This window comes from Myripristis murdjan, chromosome 24 (assembly GCF_902150065.1).
Source record: "Myripristis murdjan chromosome 24, fMyrMur1.1, whole genome shotgun sequence".
NCBI lineage: Eukaryota > Metazoa > Chordata > Actinopteri > Holocentriformes > Holocentridae > Myripristis > Myripristis murdjan.
Window position 1 is genome coordinate 26,829,564 of NC_044003.1, and position 18,432 is coordinate 26,847,995.

The following is an 18,432-nucleotide window of genomic DNA, read 5'->3' on the forward strand; positions in this document are numbered from 1 at the left end:
AGTCACATCATGCTCACCTCCTTCCTCTCCAGCTCCCTCAGTCTCTCCTCCTCCCGCTGCCTCTCCATCTCCTTCTGCCTCTCCAGCCGCCGCTCCTCCTCCAGCCTCCTGCGGTTCTCCTGCTCCCTGGCCTCCCTCTCCCTCTTCTCCTGAGCCTCCCTCTCCTCTCGCTCCCTCCTCTCCCGCTCCTTCCTCTGCTGCTCCTCCAGAGCCAGCCGCCGTTTCTCCAGCTCGGCGCTGCCCCGCGCAAAGTTCTCCTTCAGCTTGTCCTCAAAGGACACTGGGGAGAGGAGGAGGAGGAGGAAGTCAGGAGGAAGAGGAGCAAAAACCTCAGAGCGAAACAAAAATGTCTGCAGAACACATCATACCGCTGCTCTTGGTCTTTTGCACAGGTTCGATCTCTGTTGTCTCTATCAAACCAGGAGTTATGTAGGGCCCCGTGCCGTTAACAAGCTCACAGGACTTCACTCCTCCTCTGAAAGAAACAAGGAAAAAGGTATATCAATATTTTGATGTGAAACTAGATATTGTCTGGGATTTTGGATATTATAAAATGCTGCCTTTTCCTGGTTTTAAAAGCTGCATTAGAGGAAAGAGAGACAATTTTGTCAACTTAGATTGTTTAAGCTCTTCTGTTATTTGCCTCTACCTGCTTGGTCATATCCACATTACCTATGAATGTTTATCAAAAATCTCGTGTAAATATCTTATGATAGCAACAATTACTTTGACCAGTACCTCACAACACTGAGGTACTGGTCAAAGTTATTGCGATACTTGATTTGGCCATATCGTCCAACCAAGAGTGTGTGTGTGTGTGTGTGTGTGTGTGTGTTACCTGAAAGAGGGAGGCACCAGGTCTTGAGGCAGTGAGAGGGGCAGAGGGCGGCCGGTTTTGGCCATGTCCACCAGGTGCATGGCCAGAATGAACTCATCAGCTCTCAGCTGGCCATCCTTATCCACATCAGCTAGGGTCCTGCATGTGTGTGCCCACACACACACACACACACACACACACACATTCAGTGGATAAAAATACCCATTAAAATAGTGAAATACAATTATCGCACACATTACAACACAGAGCATTCTGCAAAAGTTTAACCATTTGCCGCATTAAAGATGATATAATATCTTTGCCATGATGTTGATGTTAAATTATTGCCTCTTTTGTTTTCCACAGATTTATTATTATAATTTCCAATGGAGAACTGCAAAGAGACCATGGTAATCCGTGTTAGATATTAATAAATCATCCAAACTCTGTGCCCTCTTTCAAACCCCTTCTTCAAACTTGCTTTTCTCGTGGCTTTTATGTTTTTTTCTGGGGTTTCTGCTTCTACTTTTGTGTGCCACTTTTTTAAATTTTCTGTTTTATTTTCTGTTGTTAATAGAAGTCTCTCTAAAGCTGCTTGTCACTGTTTTTGAAAAGTGCTATCTAAAAGTTATTAAGACGAGTCAGACTGTGGGATTAAACATATAAACCAAAACGCATAACTGTCCCTTTACAGCTTGAAGACAGCACACACATGTTTATAAGTAACTACCAGATGGACCATACACATGTGCACAGCTATAAACCTCCACAGACACACACTCACCAGATCGTAGCGAGCTGAGTCTGCGTCAGGTTGGAGGCCATCAGTGCGTTTCTAACCTGAGGTCCTGAGAAGCAGAAGTCAGCTTAGAAATAACAGCAGGACACTTGTGTGGACGAGTGTGTGTGTGTGTGTGTGTGTGTGTGCATCTGACTGCCAAGTTCTGTCAAGTGCAGTTGAGAGAAATCAGAAGAGCGAGTGAGTGAGTGTGGACTGAGAGTGTGCTCTGTCAAACTAAAAACAAAAGACACAGCCACTCATGCACAGCCAAGCTGCCCTGTGAGCCAGATTTGGGTGTGTGTGTGTGTGTGTGTGTGTGACCCACCTGACAAGTAGCCACTCATGAGCTTGTCTAGTGTATTGAACTGCTGACGGTACTTGAGTCTCGAGGCCTGTGGAACGGCCCAATCGCACGAGCCGGTCTTAGGAGAGTTACTGGCTAATGACGTGGTGGACGAAGAGTTGGAGCTGCACATGGAGACACGGAGAGAGAGACAGAGGGAATGTCTGTGAAGATCCATTATGGTTATCCAAGGAGGGTTGAGTCAAGGGCAGCTGGACTTGGCTGAAGATCCTTGAAGACGATGAGGATCCTTGAGGACATTTCGCCTCTCATTCACGAGGCTTCTGAGAGGTGAAACATCTTCAAGTATCTATAAATCAGTCTAGAAGCCCTTGATTCAACCCCCCTTGGATGACAGAAAGAGATGTACATTACAAAAGGCACATCAATATGCCAAAGACATCCATCTGTTAAAGCATAGTGGGGTCCGGAGACACTGTTGTAGCCGGGAACTTGCTTTGACATCATACGCTGTTTCTCGGCGAACTGGGAGTTCAGAAATTGAAACCAAGAAGGGCGTTGGAGAGCACTTTGGAGACATTGCTGCAAGCTAAAAAATTTTAAAGTATAAAATTTGTGCTGTAATGTGGATAAATCTATTCTCTCCAGTAGATACAGAAGGCTAATTTGCCCAAAGTCATTAGGCAGTCACTCCTATGTTCCCAGGATCTTATGTTCCAGGGTCTTATGTTCCCCAGATTTATACGGCACACAATGGGAACATGACAAAGGGTCCTATGTTCCCAGGGTTTCATGTTCCCTAGTTATACATATGTGTTCTCCACAGGTCCTATGTTCCCACAGTCCTATGTTCCCTAGCTCCACATGGCACATCATGGGAACCTTAAGAAGATGTTCCCTAGCTCTGTTTTAGGGGGCTGAGAGTTAGTCTTAGGTTTATGGTTAGGGCTAATATGTGTTAAAAGAACGCTGAATTAGGAAGCGTAGGACCCTGGGAACATAGCTTTCCACGCTTTCACTCAATGTGAGAGCAACAATATCGAACTTTTCTTAATACATTTTCATCCCTAGTGGACACAAGGTGCCAAAAAATCTTTAGACAGAGTGAAATCAGCTGGCTACAGGTATTTTGTAGAGCTGCTTCATGTGTTCCCAAAGTCCTATGTTCCCCAGTTCATTATTCTCTTAACACACATTAACCCACTGAACGCAGAGCTGGGGAACATCTTTTTCAGGTTCCCATTATCTGCTATAGAGTTGGGGAAGATAAGACTGTGGGAACATAGGACCTCAGGAAGATAGGACCCTGGGAACACAGGACCTTCTGTCATGTTTCCATTATGTGACTTAGAAATCTGGGTAAAATTGGACCCTGGGAACATAGGAAGGAGTCCGTCAAGGAGCAAAAAAAAAAAAACACGTTCCTCACCCGTCAGCTAAAAACAGAGGTAGCGCTTGTTATTCAGCCTGGCATACGCCTAAATGAAGCATTTACCTCCAGCTAGGCCACTTGAATCTCACTGGAGCACTCGAGATCTCCTCGAGCGTTCAATGTGCAACCCATTTGGTATTAATGCCTTAATTTTAGGAGATTCTGAATAGAGTAAAACTGTAATTTTAGCAAAAGCATGAGCCAACCCAGTATTCACGACATGTCATTACCAATGTGTTGCGACTCTGAAGTTTCCCAGAGCAGTCTTTCTCACATTTGAACAAGAATATGAGTGAACTGGGGTAAATTAGCCTTGAATTCTGAGATACAAACGCATATTGTGTCCATAGGTATACAATCGATGTTTGTGATGGACAGATATGATCATGACTGCTAATGAGAAGTCAAAATGGGACCAGTGTGACCCTAAACAGGCCAGCAACAGCCGGTGATTCAGGGAAATTTACACCGCGTGGTCAGCTTCCGCTCTCTGCCTGGTTTTCAATCCTTCACTTACTTAAAGCCACTAATTGCTTAGAGACTCCCCGGTGTTATTTCTCAGCTCTTAATTAGCCGTAGAGGAAGATGGTGCAAACTGCCACGCAGACAATGTGTTTCTGAAACAAGACAGTCTGGTACACTCGGGCTATGCTAATCAGCCTGTTCTGTTTTTGTTGGAAACAATGCCTGAGCACGAAGAGCTGGGTCATAAGCTGGGCCGATGATGTTCACTTGAGAAGAATGCCTTTTTTCAGTCGTTATGGCTGCGTGGAAACTCTTGCCACTCCCCCGGGAGAGAAAAAACGAGGTTTCACAGAGACAATGGGAGACGAGGTGAGGGATCCTCCCTCAGCCTAAGGGCTTTTCTGTATGTGTATATGCATAGAAGTGTGTGTGTGTGCTGTAGTACCACCACCTAGGGCTGTGACTTTCCCTCATATTAAAGCTTGTTATGGTTTGAAAACAATAACAAGAAAGAACAATCTGTGTCTAGTCCGATGTGAGAGGATACGGCTGCTAAGGCTGCCAGGTTAAGGTGATCCGGGTGGATCATCCTGGACGTTACATCCTGACACCCTGGTGCCCATATTGACACTGTTCTAGGCTGACACACTATTATCTCCCCCCCAGGTTCAACACTGGAACATTCATCCTAAGAAAGAATCAATGAAATCAGATACTACCACTGTCCTTTACTCAAACCACAGAAAAAAACCCCACCATGAAAAGGATCGATGACATGAGATACTCCTTTTGTGTTTCTGCATGGACAGACCTGTGCACGCAGGCGTGGGTTTCTTGTGTATTCTCTTCCCATTACTTTGCACCATAGCAGCTACCTAGAGATTAAGTGCTTTGTGTAAAAAAAGGCACTGATGCAACGGCTACCCCCTCCAGTCTCCGGCTCATATTTCAACTTTACTTTGAACTATTCAAAAGAGACGTAACAGAGAAACTCCTGACATCAGCTGAGACGACTGAAACTGACTGAGTGATCAGCGTCTCTTGTGAGAAAACTCACTCACTGACACGTAATGCTAGGTAATGAATGATCCCATACACATCTATTGCATAATACTAAACAAATACACAGTACATCTTAAAAATGAGTTTTCTAAGACAGACATGGTCCCTGTTTTTTGATGTGTAAGCAGCCACTTTTGTTTTTCTAGAGCACATCCTTCAATATTTTCTTACATTCCAGCAAAAAAAAAAAAAAAAAAAAAGCAGCGATACGGTGACCTCCCCGCCTAAGAATGTCATTTGTTTCCTGCTTTCCGTCTGATGTTTGTGACTCTAAACAAGTCCACTTCCTACTGCGGCTGAGTAGAACATTTGATTCCAAAATGTCCTTCCTGCTCCGCCTGATATCTCACCGTATCATCTCTGCCTGCTCTCGGATCCTCCGCCCTTCCCTGTTAAGCCTGTTTCTTCATGAGCGGCGAGCAGCTCAGATTGGCTGCACGTTGATTTATGGCAGTTTTTAATCCAGTCTTTCACTCGAAAGCGCCGTGCAGTAAATTGTGCAGCGCAGGAATCCATGCCGCTCACATAAAAACACACTTGGAAATGTCATACTTGATCTTTATCATCCAACAGGAACCTCAGTGCAGAGGCTCACAGAGGGCCTGTGGTGTATGCAACCGGCTGCATACAAAAAAAAAAATATATATATATATATCAAGCATGCATGGGTGTTGCACAGGCGAGAGTGATTACAATGAATATTACTGATGAGCTGCACAAGTACTAGCAAATCCTAATCCAATTAAAGAACCGACATCCTTCCTTTAGCTACTGAAGCCGGAGGATTCAAAGGTATTCCAGAAGAAAGTAGGACCGTGTCGGCTGTGTGATCTCGGAAAAGTGGAAAGCGAGTCTCGTTTGCTTTTGTGCCGCACACACTGCGACGATTCCAGAGCACCACTCTTTCATGAAATGTCTAATTAAAGCCGTGAAATATCCGGGTGTATGGACGAGGAAAAAACGGAACAGTTGTTTGATTTTGATCCCTTTCGGTTAGTTAATTTTGTCTCAAAAGCTTGGAGGCTAGATGCACTATTTACTTTTCAGCACACTATAATGACATATTTAGATTTTGTAATTTATAAACTCAGCACTTCACACAAAGACCTGCATGATTTATTCAAAATTTGTACAACTCTAATTATCCGTGGACTTTGCCTGGTATTACATTTGGAGATGCGGTAGTCTGGATCTGTCTTATCATCTCTGTGTATTCTGTGTATTTTTAAATGCATGACAAAATAATAAAAACATACCGATCATTCCTGAGGTTGCAATTATGAAAGTTCATGCACTTACTGAGACTGCAGACTCACATCCAGGTTTACAGGGGGATTAACTGTTTTGAGTTATTTTGTGCACTTTGGGTCTCACCTGCTTGATCCCAGGTCTAACAGAGAGCTGGCCTTGGACATGCCTGTGGACGGAGAGAACACCATGGGGGAGGAGAAACCAGACATAGGAAGCGCTGGAGGAAGAAAAAAAAAAAAAAAAAGAGGGTCAGGGGCAGGAAAAAGGCAGCCAATTAGTGGTTAAATCCAAATTTGTCATTTTCAAGGTTAGAGGAGCTGGGAAGTGAACGCGTGAATGGCTACTTCTGGCTTTGCCCTCGCATTCACATGTGCATTTCCCATGCATTAAATCTCTGACATAATACTGGAGACCCTGCAGAGTACAGTCGCCCTTGAACGTGTGCACGTCTAATCTTATCTCCTCGCACTTTACAGTCGCAGCACACAGAGCTCCGGCAGCAAGGTTATTGACGCCTGGCTAAAAAACAAAAGCAGCCGCCTGGGTCTGGAGCCCCGGCGCTGTAAAGAGGGTTAGCCTCGAGAGCCACGGTGCCGCTCTCTCCTCAGCACAGATAAAAAAAAACGAGGGAACACCAAACAACGTCGGAGAATGATTCCACACTCCTCCTCATTAGATTGCTAATTTCACAGCTGAGGATCTGACTTGAACATAAAGCGAGCCGGAGAGAGCGCAGACACAGCGTTACCAAAGACAGACGGAGAGAATAATGAAGAGATGCAAAGAGAGAAGGATGTTTGTGCACATGTAATGTATGCACACGGCATATCCACAGCCCTTTTCTCAGAAATATAATACGTACAAGTATCTGCAGGAAAGAATGCAGTGATGATAACTACTCGTCTCCTTGGTGATGACAGGCATTTCTTACTGCATACCCCAATACACACACACACACGCACACACCCATACGCAGACTTTTGCATGCATTAACATTGGATCCGCCACAGATGCAGTGATAAGCTGGTTAACTTGCAGCCCTGATACACCAAATATTCAACACACACTTAGAAGTCAAGTCAGATTTTGAGAAACGGCACCGCACAAATTCATGTACACAAAAAACGGAAACATGCACACACACATTTATTATTAACGGTTCATGCTGTGTGCACAATGTTAGAAAGCAACAGGTGGAGGCTTTCTGCTCCGATAATCTGTGAAAGGTTTTTAAGCATCCTGGAATCAATCTCATATCGCTGCTCCAGTAAATTTGTCAAATGGTAAAAAAAAAAAAAAAAAAAATGGAGACAATCTTAAAAGCTACTTCCATAATGCGCATATCTCCAACATATACTTAATACTATACACTCTCAAAGTCTGCCGTTGTCTTCCAGTAATGCCAAAGCCGTCGTTTCTCGTCTCGCTGCACCATAACGACAAAATTTCCGCAGTATTAAAATCAAAGCGTCAAACAAAGCGCACTCTCCTAAAGCCCTGTCACGCTGCGCTGCGGAGTGTTCAGCCTTTTCATTATCTTGAAGAAGAAGAAGAAAAAGAAAATGAAAACACTACTAATTAATTCAACAAACAAATGCATACATAATTTAATCAATTCAGATACAAATGACCTTAATTAGTATTTCTATATTTATTTCCCCAATTTATTTTTGTTAATTATTATTAACTTAATCATTTCCCTATGAATTCATTTCTTTTTTTTTTGGCGTTTCTTGCCTTTCTTATTTATTTGTGTGTCGCTGCAAATCTAATTTAATTTGTCCACGGTTTACATGCTGTTTCCATGACGTTTCTACTGAATGGTTCTGACACATTCATAATAATAGCTATATGTATAAAGCACTTTTCAAAAGGGTTTACAAACAAACAACCACAAATACAGTAAAATCTAAACATACAAATAAATAACACATACATAGCATTTTACCTTGTCATGTTATATGTTTAAGAGAATAAATAGGCCATTTAAAAGGCAGGACACAGGTAACGTTCAAATACACACAGTGACTTATTGTCTCCTCTTGTTTCAAAATCCAGGGCCCATCAGCCAGTATGTACACATCAAACATGTGGGCTTTTAATGACTCAAAATAGAGCTCATTTCCCGTGAAGCCCGCCTCACCTGTGGTGTTGGGAACAGGGGACGGGGTGAGGAGGTTGGCATTGCCGTTGGGCAGTCCTGCTGAGTTTCCCAGGGTGGTGATGAGCGGCAGCGTCATCGGCGTCGGCACCAGCGGCTGCATGGAGGGCATGGGGGGGTTGACTGGGATGGGCGTCAGGAGGGGCATGGCAGACATCGCTGACATGGGCTGCATGCCGACAGACAGGTTGGGCATCGAACCCATTCCTACAAGGAGGGAATATACAGAAGTAAACCAAGGGGAAGACAGCGGTGACAAAATATTAAATATTAAACTGTACCAATTCGGTCAGTAAAAGTTTTATCTTGCTAATCAGCAAGACTTGTGTTGCCTCCTACTCTTGGAAAACTATCTGAAAACTTGAAAAAACTTATCACAAAAGTAGGCCGACTAAAACAACATTAGTGGGAAATTACTATATAGTGGGAGGCATATTATATTTGACATTATTACATTTAAAGTTGTAGTATATTTGTAGTATATTTAAAGTTGTACTAAGATCTTATTCTTTATTTTTTATTTATTTAATCTGTAATCTGAGGATACTGCTGAAAAACTGCGAGTATCTATCTATTTATTTATCTAAAATTACATTACAAGAGAATTACAAACAACTGTTCAAGAAAATCACCTAAAAAAAAAAAAAAAGAAATAAAGTGAATTTTGTTAAGGGGGTAAAATAAAAGCCCACAGGCTCCCCAGGTTTCAAAGGGTTAAGTTGAGATAAGTGAGGCTAAAATGGGGCATTAGCATCTTTGTTGTTACCGAAGCGTGATGACGATGTGATGGTTGAGGAGGGGTTGCAGATGGGAGGCTGCTTCATTATGATTGGCAGAGAGGGGGGCAAGCCCCGCCCCTGAAGCTTGAGTTTGATTAGCTTCATGGCAATGGAGAACTCTAGTCTATCCATCTTGCCATCACTGTCCAGGTCAGCGAGGTTCCTGAGAGAGAGAGAGGGAGGGAGAGAGAGAGAGAGAGAGAGAGAGAGAGAGAGAGAGAGAGAGAGAGAAGAGGTAGAACAAGATGATTTGTGAAGGGACAAAACTGCGAGGTGCAGGACACATCAATCTTTTTCAAAGCAAAGTGCTCACAGTGTTTTTTTTCTTTATTAAGGGTCTGATGGAATTGGATCCCAGGCTACAGCAAGAATGTCAGTCATACATATCAAAACACACACACACACACACACACACACACACAGTATATAATGACTGGGTGGGGCAGGCTGTGCAGGAAGTGAGCGCTCAACAGGAAGCTGAGCTAACAGGCCGTCACTGGTCGTCCCTGTACAGACCCTGCCTTGACTAAAAACAAAGCGGCCAAACTGACCTAGTTATTTCAGTGGAACAGCAGACATTTAGGGTGATGCCTCATTAGGTCATGAAGCTGGGTCCTTACCAGATCTCTGCCAGGACGGGGGCAGGCAGACCAGACTGCAGGAAGAATTTCCTGGCCTGCTCTCCTGCCAACAAACAAAAAACACGGCTTTTCAGACAGAGAGGCACTTTTCTCGGTTACGGGGCTCTCATAAGAACGGATACCAAGGCACCAGGCTGACACCAAGATTTGAAAATGTTAGCAACAGTATTTATGCAACTTGATAACTCACCCTGGAAGTCAGTGTTTGTATTCTAAGCTGCCAGTCGGATCAGCGAGTTCATGATTACAAATGCATGCTGCGCTGTTGAGCTTTGTTCAAACCCACAGAACTTTGTTTTAAATTCTAGTGGAGAACCCAAAGTTTCCAAAGATACCCAACATGGCCTGCTGCATTACAGGGAAATGTGGATGAAGTGATTCAGAATACATCTAGATAGTTACTATTTGATGTAAGGGTGCAGCCATAAATCAATGGCATATTGGCTTTGGATGTTTCACTCATTATAAGATAGCTGTAGCTTCAGTGAGGCGTTGCAAGCCGTAGATGCAGATTACGTGTGACAGTGTCCTACAATACAGGGGGGGAAAAAAAATCAAACTTTGAAGCTACTTAATGGGAAATTTAATGGAAAATCAGATTTCATGCAGCTTTAGCCTATGTTTAAACACTCATCATGTTGCAGTCATGCTAAATCAAAATGAGAGCACATAATCAAATCTTACTCTGATGTAGCCTATATTAAGGCTGGGTGAGATGGACAAAAAAGAAATATCACAATATCTTTGACCAGATTCCTTAATATCAATATTGTGACTCCTGCTGTAGGGACGACTGTTAGTGCTTTCATAAGATATTTATATGTAACACGGATATGATGACCAAGCAGGTAGAGGCAAATAATAGAACAGCTAGAACAGTCTAATAAGGTCAGAAAATTGCATCCCTTCACTTTAAGGCAGCCTTTCATACAGACCTGTACTGGTACCAGCCCATATGAAAACACATTATATGAACATATTGTATTCAACCATACACTTAAGAAATGCTGTTATATGTTACATAATAGTCATGTATGGACCAAACATATATCCCCTGCCTCTGTATATAACATTACCCATGTATGTAACATCTATACAAAACACATAATGCCCTTTTATGGTCATGTATGTGCACCTATACCTGCTAAATACACATATATGACAATTATGGCTGGTGGGGACAATGGGAAGAGCCTGTGTGTGCATTATATGTTGTATATGTCCATATATGAAAATGGGTCAAATTTGAATCAATTTTATGCATGTGCATGTATAGAAATCCCCTACATGTACATGCTCTATATTATATTTCCATATGTGAACTACCAGAATTCTGCTATTAGGACTTCCTTATATGTTGGCAAGTTTTTTAAAAGATATATTTGAGCTATCCACGTCCTAGCTCTAGTTTTAACATGATATTAATCTGTTTGTTGTGATTTTCAAGCCTACCTGAGACATAGCCGAGGATGGGAGTGAGGGAGTCAAACTGTTTATCATGTTTCCCTCTCTCCTCTGGAGTGATGGCCCACACACTGGCTCCACCTGGACATGCAGGAGGACAGGAAGACACACAAAACATGCAAAAAGTTGCTGCATGAACTGAGTAACCCTTGTGACCACCCCGGGCATCTGTAAAAACAACACGTTGCATTCTGCAGCCCCCAAACATTTTTACAAGTGACAATATAATTTGTAAGAGAAAACAGAAAACATATACTCCACCCTAAGGTGCCATTTGCAGGGAAGAGGAGAGCAGGAGAGAGAAAACAAATTTGCAAACTGTATTATGCAGACTATACCCTGTTCTTCTATCCAGACACACACACACACACACGCAAACACACACACACAGAGTCCCCAAAGCACAAATGCTACAGAATCCAATATGTCTTTTCTCTTCACCCTCCAAAAAAATTCTGCATAATTTCCCTCCCAAACGAGACGCCCCCCCCCCCCTCAGATGAAACATCTCTTAACCAACTCCCGACAATGATTAATGTATAAAAATGTCCAGTCAGCTTCTTTCACTCCACTCCACTTGTGCATATCTCAAGGTAAGTTGGGGGTTGGCCATGAATTAAATATGAAGTCGAATGTGCTGTGCGAGAGGTATGAAGCTCAATTCTTAGTCAACATAATAAAAATTCGCTAATCGAGGGGGAGGAATATTTTAGCATTAGAGTCTATGATCAATTAATCATGAGGGTGCCTGTGGAATTCAAAAAAAAAAAAAAAAAATCATACTAATTGGTCTCACAGTCTCACAACATTGTAACACTGGTGATTCACCGGAAGCCTTTTCCTTCTGATTTGAAACCTCTGCCCCCTGCTTAGATTATCATCATTAGATTAGATCCTCAGCATTAAAAGAGGCGACTCAAAGGCTGAATGGACTTTGCCTCCCGTACGCAAAGAGCCATCCGTGCTCAAAGAACGGCGAGCTTGTGGAGGTGCTGAATAAAGACGGGGCAGAATGAAGTGCAGGAGTTGGATAACGAGATCTGAAGGCTGAAAAAGAGAAGTCGGATACAGTGAGGGGACTCAGACAGCTGAGCAGGTGCTGAAAAGCGCCGTCAGACAGTGAAATAACCTGCGTCGCTGTAATGGAATCAGACAGTGTTAATGGACTAATATGAACATTTCCACACCAAGTATAACAAATACAGGCAGTCAAGACAATGAGACTAAAATAATCCAATTTCCTCTCGCGCATGCTCACTGCCAAAGCCGCTCTGCCTCAGACGGCTCGACCAAACAGACGAGCCCGCCGGACGCCGGCAGCTGTTGCCATGGCAACCGCGCCGGAGCAGAGCGCTGGCAAAATGTTGACAAAGACTCTTCACAACAACCTGACAAAGACGAGAGTTTCGGCGTGCGGGGAAGCTGGTCTTCAATCAATCAATCAATCAATCAGTTCTATTTAACCCTTTATAGGCCACTCATTGAAATACTTTGAAATTCAAAAAAACAGCCCTAGACTGTTATTAGAGAACATGACAGGACTTTATTACTTCTATAAAATTTTTCTAAAATTTCCATTTTGTAATAGAACATCAAAGCCATTGAGATTGGTCAAATGCCACAATCATGTGACCTGGGATGTAGAGCGATCTTTGCTGATTGGCTGGGTGAAGACCGAATGATTATTGAACTAACTGAGACAGGAGATGGGCCTGATATGTAAAATTTCTGAAATTACTAAAAATAGTCACTTGCCCTATAAAGGGTTAAAGTGCCGAATCAGCATGCTGCATGGTCCCCATACACTTCAATATTAAAATGAATACACAGATGGTGACAATTACACAGATCAATAAGTAAGTGAATTTAATTTATGCAGCGTCACAGACAGGGGTGCTTTACATAATCACATTTCTATTTAAATGATGGCCGTCAGGAGATTAAAAAAGATTATATTTTCTGTACATATTTTACCTGAGATTATTTTATGAGGCACTTCATAACCTCCCTCTGATTTCCCCTCCAGTGTTACGAACAGAAGATAACTTGCACAGGGGCTCAAAAAGCTCCAAACTTTTCCCATTAACCTAAATAATGGGTCTTGTGAAACTGCGAGCTCTCCATTCGTCCTCGTATCTGCTGGATATAAATGATTCAGACAGCAGGAATGAAGAGACGGAGTTCTGGAGGAGGAAAAAAAAAATCTCAAAGTAGTAATGATACGGCATATTTGAAGTTAGGGCACAATTCTTTGAACTATTTCTTAATGCAGAGCCGGTATCAGGGCTGTAATTTATTCACCATGGACAGGAAATACCACTCTGCCCATGATGGAACCTCCCCTCTGATGCCAACGCAAACACCCAGCCAGCCTTTGCCCGACCATACACACACACACACACACACACACACACACACACACACACACACACACACACACACAAATCACTGAGGAATGACACAACGGCCTAACAGGGTGTATGCTCCTCAGGCCAGTCTGTGCTGAAATGAAAGAAAATACTGAGTTTGAGGGAGAAAGATGATTTTTTCATGGTTTCAGCATACATCGACCAATGCACATGTTTAAATGTCGGTGCAGCAAACAGAAAATGTCACGGCCAGCCGTTCACCTGAGAAACGTCTGTTTGTCGGCAAACACACCCCTCCCTCGGCCAATCACCTTGAGCCACTTTCAATATCCAAACAAGCCCCGAGTCACCACGGCAACACCTGCTCAGGTATATGCTTTTCCCCAGACGGTATCAATGTGAGCCGCTCGCACTGCCTGACCTACTTCTGGCGTCGTCAGCAAAAACGCACACATAAAAAGAGGAGAGAGTAATTAATCTCACACTGAGATGTGAGTATGCTTCACATTGTCTCGTTCCGGTGACAGGCCTCTTTTAGAAACTATTGTGAGCGGAGAGGGGAGGCGATATTTAGCACAGCGCCGGTGGGACATGTCAGTAGCATGGCCACATACTCGGGGCTGTCAGTTGATTCAGCGCGCGGCCGAGAAGTGGGGCGCAGCAAAGCTTCTTACGCAGCGACGGCAAAAACCGCGGGGGTCTTCTGGGACCCGGCGCTCGGGCTGGAAACATATGGCCGCTCAATGTGCAGCCAGATAAAGAGGTGCCAAATTTCAGCATTGGCAGCATATAGAGACCAAAGAGTCAGTGAGGCTGTAGAGTTTTCAGAGTGTAAAGCCTTGCACAGCTTTTTATGAATGCACAACAACAGAAAGACATCTGGGGGGGAAAAAAAAACAACAAGAAAAGAAATTCCTTGACCATAACATTACGTTTCTGCAATGAAGAATTAGCAATTTGGCCCTGGAAGTCAGCGTGGGTGGGTGTTTTTGTCAAGTGTTAACTCATCTTAGTGCTTTTCTTGTTATTTTTATGCCGTATTCTGTCTTCAGGTCTTAGCTGTGGCAACCCAGCTTGTTCAACATGACTGTTTTTACTGCTTTCTGCTTGTCTTTTTGTCTTGTTGCAGTTTTTCCCAAGTGCCCACTAAGAGGCCTTTTGCCAGGCTGTCAATGTTAATGTTCTTCACTGACCTGCCTGGTTAAAACTAATAACTGAATAAATAAATTATATCCAAGTAACAAACATATCTGCCGCAACTAACACACATTATTATATATTTGAGATAGCATTCTGACCAGTAAAAAAAAAAAAAAAAAAAAAAAAAAAAAAAAGCAGGAACTCTCAAGCGAATACACACTGCAAAAACGTAAAATCTTACCAAGATTATTTGTCTTATTTCAAGTCAAAATATCTCATTACACTTAAAATAAGACATGATCACCTCAGAAGTAACTTGTTTTTAGACAATTTTCACTTGTTTCAAGTGAAAATTTGCTTGAAACAAGTGAAAATTTGCTTGTTTCATTGGCAAAATTTGCCAGTGGAAAAAGTGAAAATTCACTTGAAATAAGTGAAAATTAGCTAGAAACAAGAAACAAATTTTGCCAATGAAACAAGCAAATTTTCACTTGTTTCAAGCAAATTTTCACTTGAAACAAGAGACAATTGTCTAAAAACAAGTTACTTCTGAGGTGATCATGTCTTATTTTAAGTGTAATGAGATATTTTGACTAGAAATAAGACATTTTTGACTTGAAATACGACAAATAATCTTGGTAAGATTTTGAGTTTTTGCAGTGCACAAGGGTGCTACAGCCAGGACTGAGGAAATATTGTCCAACAACAGACAAACGTCTGCGATATCGTCTCCTGCATGAGCTTCCACCGACAACAGCGCCTGTGCAGCGTTTACAGCAACCACACAGAGCCTTTCCCTCGGAGAGTTTTGCTTTCCTTTGCAAGTGTGTGCACCGCTGTTGTCTTGGCGCCGTGCGGCCCCTTAGGAGACACGTTCAGTCGAACCTCCAGACGCCCATGCCGAGTCATCCGGGGAAACCATATCACTGCTTCCATAACTATTTCCATATCAAACGCTTCACCTGGGGAGGACAAGTTGATGTTTCAGATAGCGACGGTGGTAGAGCAGGCTCCCCGCGCTGCAGACATGCCCTGAAGAGAACCTCGTCTGCTCTGGGACCGCTTCACACTCTGCACCTGCTTTTTTTTTTTTTTTTTGGAGAATTCAAGACTAATGACTTTCCAGTTGGCTCACTGCAGCGTAATCTGGTCATATTAGTGTGAGTGCAATAACGCAAAGAGCTCTGCCTCCCATGTACTTTTCCAAAGCAGTAACTCATCATAAACAAATATTTTTTTGTATTCCAGTATCTATCCAGTAGGTGGTGTCACTCTTATTGGCCGACACCGAGGGTTGGCAGTCATGCGGATGAGGTGTAGTCTAAACACACACACACACACACACACACATCTTAGACATTTCCCAATGGGGGCCTGAAGCAGAGAGAGTGGCAAGTACTTGGCAAGTACTTATGATCAAAAGCCAGTGCAAGAAGGTTAACAAGTGCAGACACACGCGCACACACACACACACACACACACACACACACACACATAACTGCTATTGAGCAGTTTTGTCCACATCAATCTTGCACAAGGACAAAAGAGATGCATCACCTCCAAGAGTGAGCATAACAGCATCAGGGACAAGGTGTCCAGGCACACACACTCTAAGTGTAACCACTCTACGACAAACGACAAAACCCATCATACCAACATAACTTTTAAGATTTGCATAAATTAAGTCTTCGTAGCTCGAGGTGATGAGTTGTTATATATTTCCTCAAGGCATATTTTCATGTTTTTAAACAATGTCAAGAAACAAAAATCACAGGCAGGCAGCAGCCGGGGTTCAAACCCTGCCTTTCCTCTCTCTGTCTGCCTCTCTTCTATAACTATCAAACAAAGCAGAGATGCAAAACAAAACCTTAAAAAATAAGGAAAAAAAAATCACAGGATCAAAGTGCTGGGTGCCGGAGACAGTCTGAGCCTTCACTCCACTGCCAGATCAATATTTCATTAACATTTTTCATACAACACAGAGGCTCAGGCTTGTCCATTCCTCCCATTATAAACACCTACCAACACGCTGAAACACACAAACTGAACATCTGCCTCCTATACGCAAACAGACAGACAGACAGCACACACACACACACACACACACACACAGAGGGTTGTTCTCACCATTCATGGCTGCAGGTGGGGAGTGCGGGCAGAGGGGAGGTCCTCTACTCAGACTGGCTCGCTCTCAGACATCTGCAGAGAAAGAGAGAGAGAGAGAGAGAGAGAGAGAGAGAGGTGTGAGCATGTGATTTGTGTCACAGTGCAACGAGTATCAGCATTTTACAAGATCGAGGAGGAGCAAGCATGCGAGTGACAGAGGGAAAACGGTAATAAAAAAAAAAAAAAAAGGATACGAATATGTGAGGAAGTGGGAAAGAGTGAAGAGGGAAAAAAAAAATCGACCCGTTAACAATGCGAGGAGGGCGCGCTGAGCGGCTTACACCACGAGGATCGAGGGAATAAAGAGCGAGGAAGGGGCAAGATGGGGACAAATTACAGGGAGGTGGGAGGGGTGGGGGGCGAGAAGAGAAGAAGAGAGGAAGAGACGGGGACGGGGAAAGTTAGAGGTAGAAGAACAATGCCAAAAACAGAGAAGCAGACACGGGGAAGAGGAGGATGGGGGTCCAGAGGGGAGGCGGCATTTCTCAGTGTCCGCTGGCAGATTACACACGGCTGCTTAAGCCAGCGCTCTGTTAGTGCCTCTTCATTTTCCCATTGTTCACTTCTCTTTGGCATTTCCCCATCAAAGTCCCATCCACCGCGTTACAATCCTCTGCACGTGGCCTCTCTCTCTTTTGCCTGAATACGGAAAAATGCACGGCAAAAAAATAACCACATGCATCCACCAGGGCTGAATCCATTGCAAATGGCTGATTAATCGATCAGCACATCCCAAACAGCTTCAAAATACAAAGCAAATATTAAGCAAATATTAATATACCGGAATGCTCAAGGAAGAAATAATCAAATAACCAGATCACTGGAGCTGAAACTGTTTAAATGTCTGTTTTAAATCGTGTCCACTCCATATTGCACTTGGAGAGTCAATCTTTCACTCTGCAGCATGTTTCCTAACATACTGCAGAAATGACAATAAAGACTTGACTTGACTTGGGAATAAAAATTAGGTGGCAAAAATGATCATGCCCACTAAAATTGTGAATCATACATAAATCACGACCGCAACTGCAGTCAAAATAATTGCACTGCGATATTTATATATTTTACATCCTCATTCATCCCTGGCGCCTTTGCATTCATGCACTACGGTCATTCACACAAGCCTGCTCAAATCAATGAATAATTTGGTTCTGGTGTGTGTGTGTGTGTGTGTGTGTGTGTGTGTGTGTGTGTGTGTAACAGCAAAACTGGCCCTGATCACCCTAACCCTCCATGCTGCCACTCTACTCCCCATTCTCACTGACATTTTACCTGCTGTGTGTACGTTCTCATTTGCATATGACTCAAATTTAATGGGATGACTTCCATCCTGACGTGCAGGCAGCCCGTCGGGCCCACCTGATGAAATTCTTGTGTGGGATCTGTGGCACAGTCCCAAAGGGGAGGGGGTGGGGGGGGGGGGGGGGGGGGGGGGGGGGTGGGAGAGAGGGGGGACAGATGAGAAACCATGCATGAAATGCTCTCAGATTGGAGTGAGCCGTGCTGCATGTGGCGTCTTCCAGCAGACGGCGACGCAAAAAAAACTCTGAAGGCAGAGTTTCCATCAGTCCTCTCTTCTTGAATTTCTCCTGCTATTAAT

The 18,432-nt window shown here is 43.4% G+C and overlaps 1 protein-coding gene across 1 annotated transcript in view; it reads right to left on the reverse strand.

Moving 5' to 3' along the window:
• itsn2a (intersectin 2a) overlaps positions 1 to 18,432 on the reverse strand; it is a 48,552-nt gene that overhangs the window by 25,196 nt on the left and 4,924 nt on the right. The window contains exons 2-12 of the mRNA XM_030047686.1: positions 16,794 to 16,865; positions 11,146 to 11,238; positions 9,673 to 9,736; positions 9,040 to 9,215; positions 8,256 to 8,480; positions 6,236 to 6,278; positions 1,924 to 2,066; positions 1,602 to 1,665; positions 839 to 976; positions 369 to 475; positions 18 to 280 (exon numbers count right to left, since the gene is read on the reverse strand). Of these exons, the coding sequence (XP_029903546.1) occupies positions 18 to 280; positions 369 to 475; positions 839 to 976; positions 1,602 to 1,665; positions 1,924 to 2,066; positions 6,236 to 6,278; positions 8,256 to 8,480; positions 9,040 to 9,215; positions 9,673 to 9,736; positions 11,146 to 11,238; positions 16,794 to 16,800 (1,323 nt within the window). The 5' untranslated portion in view covers positions 16,801 to 16,865. The remainder of the gene's footprint in view (positions 1 to 17; positions 281 to 368; positions 476 to 838; positions 977 to 1,601; positions 1,666 to 1,923; positions 2,067 to 6,235; positions 6,279 to 8,255; positions 8,481 to 9,039; positions 9,216 to 9,672; positions 9,737 to 11,145; positions 11,239 to 16,793; positions 16,866 to 18,432) is intronic.